This window comes from Cucurbita maxima, unplaced genomic scaffold (assembly GCF_002738345.1).
Source record: "Cucurbita maxima cultivar Rimu unplaced genomic scaffold, Cmax_1.0 Cma_Scf00049, whole genome shotgun sequence".
In the NCBI taxonomy this organism is placed as follows: domain Eukaryota; kingdom Viridiplantae; phylum Streptophyta; class Magnoliopsida; order Cucurbitales; family Cucurbitaceae; genus Cucurbita; species Cucurbita maxima.
Genome location: NW_019272065.1, coordinates 411,512 through 417,441, shown reverse-complemented (window position 1 = coordinate 417,441; position 5,930 = coordinate 411,512). Strand labels below are relative to the sequence as shown.

Genomic DNA, 5,930 nt, shown 5'->3' with positions numbered 1-5,930 from the left:
AAAAAAAAAAAAAAAAAAAAAAAAAAAAAAAAAAAAAAAAACTGGAAGAAAATTGAACTACACATTCAGCAAAGATGGTTCTTATAATTTTACACATTCAGAAGAAAGAATATTAAACAGGAAGTTAACCAAAAAAAAAATATATATATATTATATATTATATATATATTTATAAAGCACATAATAATATTTCACAAATCATTCTTAATCTGCAGCAAAACTACTAAACAAATTCCGTACATTTTTTAAATTACAATTACTGCTGCTGGTTTCTTTCTTCTGATACCTCACCTCCACCTTCCCAGGAGTTTGGATCCCAAAAAAAAGAAAGAAAAAAAGGAAAAAAAAAAAAAAGAGGATAAAGAAAAAGAATACCAAAAAAATTGGAGAGGGTCATCAAATCTGGACCATCTATATCACAGTCATTTTTTAACACTCACTTTAAACTGTTACCATGTAGTCTCCTCTCTGTGCTGCAACATCTGCCAATCTTTTCCAAGCTAACTCTCTCTGCTCCTCGACGTCTTTCGCCTTCATCTCCCGCTCTGTGTACTGCCTTTGACATTCTTCAAACAACTCGATGTCCATTTCCATGAACATCTTTCGAACGTTGACGGTCAGTCCGTGAACTGCCTGGTTCCAATGACTTCGGATATTCTTCTCCAATGCTTCGAAAATTATTGGTAATACCACACCCCGGTTTTGGGCTATCAAGCCAACAATGTGTTCGTTGTTCCACAGAAACAGTGCTCGTTCAGCAACCTGCAACAAGTAGTGGCCTTGTAAGAACTAACGGAACAACAAATTATGCGATTGAAACACAATGCTCTAAGTGGATCCACACAACAGCATCATTCCCAAGGACACTTCAAAAGGTATCAGTAGTTCGTCATTATAATAAAAAGATGGATCACTGAAATGAACATACAGAACAAAGTTTTTTCAAACCAGTGTCATGCCTACATTTAGAACAACGAAACCAAGGAGTTGTTTTTTAATAAACTTTTTAGAAGCTTCTTCCAAGCCCTTCATTTGATATACACTGAAAGGGTATTGTCGACCATTCTGAACACTGATAAAAAAAAAATCTCGGTTCGATTCTTATCGTCTATACACTCTTATCGTCCAAAGAACATTATCTAAGAAAACGGAAAGACGTTGCTATTCACAAAAGAAAGCCCTAAGATATCCAAACAATCCTAACTTTTGTTTAAATCACAGTATGAAAGACTCGATCAGTACTTTCTTGAATAAATCCTTCGGATCTACAGACTGGTCAAATGAAAATCTCTCTTCCAACAACAGATTATTTTGGAATGGCAATCTCATCCAGATACATTCATAAACTTTCCTAGTGGCTCTTTATCCAAAAAGAAGGGTTCTTATAGTTCTCACTGTTTATAAGTCCTGCAGTTTAATCTACAGCATTAGAAGCCTGTATACTAGAAGACAAAAGCCCCATCAGTACAAAAAAGATATACCCCAGGCGCCTGTTTTACACCTTAAGAATGCACATTTTAAAACCTTAAGAAGAAACCTAAATGACATGAAAGTGAAAAGAAAATTTTTCTTATGGATATAAATTACTTAATTAACGGACATTAAAATCTATGTCATCAATCATTTAAAACATTGTTTTTATGGGAGACAAATAAATTGAATATTCTAATTGATGTATGTCCGTAATTAGCTTAAATTGATAGTGATAATGCATGGTTAAAATAATTGTTTTGAAATTGGCAAGTGTCTACTTATGATGTACATCTTTGAAGATATTGCCATACAAACTAAACACAAACATCTTTGACATACATCCTATAAAAGATCCTGATGGCCTTTAATATTAATAGGTGTACCCCTTCTCATGAGGTATGAGTACTCGTAGGAGGCTTCCATTTAAATTTAGATACCTAAACTGGAACCTATCCCCGGCTCAGACATTATGTGCAGGAAAAGGGAGGACAAATGGATCAATTATTCATGTGACACCCTTTTGCTACTAGCCTCTGGCACTAGCGTTTGCAGATTTGTGGTTAAGGAATGGCTTGAACTAGAGGAAAAAGTATCACAGCGTCTTTACTTTGTACCCATCCCTTTCAAGACGAATAGTAATACCCTTTGGTTCAATTGCTTAAATGGCTACTTTATCACGAGACTAAGTTAAAGTGGAATAAAAGAGCATGAACTTTCCACAGGGTTGATAGAGGGTCGGGAAAAATTAGGAATCTAGTTTTTGTTTCTTCTTGGTGTTCTCACAGTCACAGCAGAGAATTTTATAATTACATTCTTTCGTCTACTGAGGCTAATTGAAGACAGATTTTGTTTCTCCTTGGACCTTTTAGCTTCAGCTATCATTCGTTCCAGTGGAGTATTTAGTTTCCACTCACTGTGCCAAAAGCATATATATCAATCTAAATTAGGTCCTAGGATAAAAACACCAAGATTTTTCTCACGTCAAAAAATAAAAATAAATAAATATATGGCAAGAAGAGGGCGTCACTGTCTATTTCTTTAACCATTTTTGGCTTGTAATATTAGGAAGGACGAAGTGACAGCAAGCCCAGAGAGGAACGACCTCCCTTTGGCCATTCAATCCATCCCCATCAAATCAATATACAAACTAATAGTGTTTATGATTCAAAAAGAGATAGACAAAAAAATCTACAAGAAATCCGAATATGGGAAGAAAATCAAAATATAGAGGCAAAATAAAAATCGAATCTTGCAAGACACAGCAAAAAAATCTAAATAACTAACTGAACTCGAGCATGAATTAACAGTAAAATAAGAACAATGACTGTCAGCAAGACAAGTTATTAATAGTATACATATTCATAACTAAGTTGAGATAGAATTGTAATGAATAGAAAGTTGAAAATATCTAATAACTTCAAACCTGAAAATGAGAGCTATTCAGGCAACGTGCAATTTGTCTAAAAAGAGGAACCATACAGCGCTGAAACTCTGCTGATTGTGTAGCCTCTAGTACTTCTTCAAGCTCCCCTAAGAAAAGAACTTCTTTCTGACAGTTGGTCAGGGGCCAATATTTCAACAAGCCCCTTACAACAGTATCCGCAAGCTTGAAATCTTTTTCGACGAACTGTGTTATGCAGTAGGATAGCTGTTGGTGATAGATTGCAATTGATTTAGGCTTGTGCAAAGGAATAAGAGCCCGAACAAGAAACAATTTATGCTCCTCTTTCATTGGCAATGCAAACCCATTGATGATACTCCCAAGGATTTCCAAAAGCTCGCCAACACCACTGTGCCTTTCTGTCTCGTAAATGAACCGATAAAAAATGTTATTGATTGCCTTCCGAATAAATGGCCGATGGACCATGAACTTCCCGTATATACGATGCAAGATTGTCTTCAAATACTCCCGCTCACGAGGATCCTCGGAGTTGAACAAATCCAAAAGTTTCAACACGAATGAGTGGTCTATATACCTCTTGGCAATTTTGGTATCAGTATCAGATGACACAACATATCTCAGTAAGAGTTCATATACAAGCTGCAAATGCGGCCATGACGGTTCCAAATAAGGTTCATCTTCTTCAGGATCAGCATTTTCCTGGCCTGTATTTTCATGCGCAGCTGGAGGCAAGCACCGAAAAATATTTACTGAAATCATCCTAATCATTTCTTCCTGGCAAGTTTCTGTGATTTTCCCCGACCCTGATTGTATCACATCAACCAATTCCAGAAGCGTCTGCCGCTTAATTTCCTTCTCTCTGGCAGACTTCAGAGTGTCCGAAAAATCAAACTGATAGCAACATATCTGCAATTTTCTAATGAACAAATTCTGCCTTTCTGAAGCAGGTACATCGCGGAACAACGGGAGAGGTTCTATAGTGCCAGTAGGAGGCGTCAACGTGACAACCCCTGTAGCACAGTTTGAATTAGGGCCCGATGCTGCAGGTCCAGGCCGAGAAGCGTGATTCACCACCACGCTCGTCGTCGAAACAGACCCTGAATTACAATTCCCCGGCGGTCCAAACGCGTAAGCTGAAGGATCAGTGGCATCGGACTTGGAGGGCTTCCGATGCCCTCCCTTCATAATTTTCTTAAACATGACTCCTCAAAACAAAAAACCCTAATCCAAATATTCGGTAGATTCAAGGAACGGGAATTAAAGCTGAAGCATGAACCACTGATTGAAAAGGTACCAATTCCAAGAAACGATAGATCAACATGCACGGATTAATAGCCCTAAGTCATGATTAAACAAGAGGAATAAAATCTTACTCCCACCAATTATTTCGAAGTGTCAGAAATCTACGAAAGAAAGCATGGATCTGAAATTAGGGATTGAGACACGGGGAAACGGAATCAAACAAAAAAACGTTACCCTGTCGCGATACAATCTCTGTGAAACTTGGCCGTCAATGGATCCAAGTAACGAGTCATCCGAGTCGAATCGCCGGAATTCCGGCGAGTTGATTGATCGATGTGATTCCGTCGATCAATCCGATCAGAGAAACAGAGCCCCCGACAGCCAGAGAGAGAGATTTCGAACAGCCGAAGTGGAAGATAATTAAAGAAAGGGACGAAAAGCTAAAACCAGAAAAATAAAATTATTAAAATATTTTTAAAAATTATAAAAAGAAATGATTGCATTTAATGGCTTTATAGACAGTTGTTTCTTCTTCTTCATTTCCTTCATTAAATAAATAAATAAATTGAATTAATATTCTCTTTATTTGAAATAAAAAATAATTTAATTTAATTCATTCAAACTTAGGATAATGCTTTAATCTTTTCAAATTACCCTTTTTTTTTCTTATTTCATTTTATTTTTTATATTTTTTAAAAAATGAAGAACAAAAATCTTGAGCGGCTGTGGCTTGTGATAATACACGTGGACAACAAGTGAAGGAAGTGTCCACGTGGACAAAAATACTTTCATTTTTTATGAAATATAATTTATACCTAAATTTTTGTCAGGGTATCCATTCATCAAATAGAATCTTATCTGGCGGTGGTTGTTCGACTAATTAAGTCTATTTAACTGTCAAATACTCGATTTTTTTTTAATTAATAATAAGCTAAAGAGAGAGGCTCAAAAAGAATTGAAAAACGCCATCTTTTGTGATGTGATATTCTTTAAGGTAAATAATATTAATTAGTTGAGATATAAGATTTGTAGTAGGAACATTTAAAGGGTAGCGATGTCATTTTGCTAAGAAAATGTCACATAGTCATGTTGCTTGTAATCAAGGATGTGTCAATATATGCCATTATTTTGGAATGTATAATATAAAGTCCAATTTTGAAATTATTATTTGAAATAAAATCTGAACCATCGGATAGGAATAAATAAGTACGATCAATTCCAATTTATAATAATTGATACGGATATTTATCCAAATGGCATTAATTGATTCTATAGGTTGAAATTACCTTTTGCCCCACCAAATTTTTAAGGAATCTAAAAATTGCCAAGACTACATTATAAATTTAATTAATGTAAATTGAATATTCAATTTATTTAACTTTTTAAATATCATTATATATATATATATATATATATATATATATATATATAATTTGAGCAATTAAAATATAATGCCAAAAAAGAAAGTATGTTTAAAAATAGTTGGAAAACTAGATGGTTTTTTGTGGAGAAAATTAAAAGATAAATAGGAAGTCAAGATTTGATAGTCAACCAAAAGCAATTCTTATTTTAAATTGTTTGAAGTTGACTTTTATTATTATTATTATTATTATTATTATTATTATTGACAGTATTAGTTGTGATTTTTTTATTGACTTTCCTATAGCTGTTGGACTATAAAAATACTATTTATGGCAAATAACAATTTCCCACTTTAAATATTTATTTTGTTGATTGTAATTTTAAAAATAAAAAATGTTTTTTATTTTTCATATAAAAAAAAACACTCAATTTAGTCCACTGCATTCCAATG

General features: G+C 34.2%; 1 protein-coding gene across 3 annotated transcripts; it reads right to left on the bottom strand.

Moving 5' to 3' along the window:
• Positions 1-187: 187 nt before the first annotated feature.
• Positions 188-4,560, bottom strand: LOC111471191 (serine/threonine protein phosphatase 2A 57 kDa regulatory subunit B' beta isoform-like). 3 transcript variants are annotated; one of them, XM_023116891.1, is made up of 3 exons: positions 4,352-4,560; positions 2,897-4,278; positions 188-762 (listed from the first exon to the last, which is right to left on the bottom strand). In XM_023116891.1, exons 2-3 carry the CDS (start codon positions 4,073-4,075, stop codon positions 442-444), a joined length of 1,500 nt encoding a protein of 499 aa, XP_022972659.1. In that variant the 5' UTR covers positions 4,076-4,278; positions 4,352-4,560; the 3' UTR covers positions 188-441. The 3 variants fall into 3 exon arrangements, with proteins under 3 accessions (XP_022972659.1, XP_022972660.1, XP_022972658.1); XM_023116892.1 differs by having other exon boundaries at positions 2,897-4,212; XM_023116890.1 differs by having other exon boundaries at positions 2,897-4,560.
• Between the last annotated feature and the right edge of the window lie 1,370 nt (positions 4,561-5,930).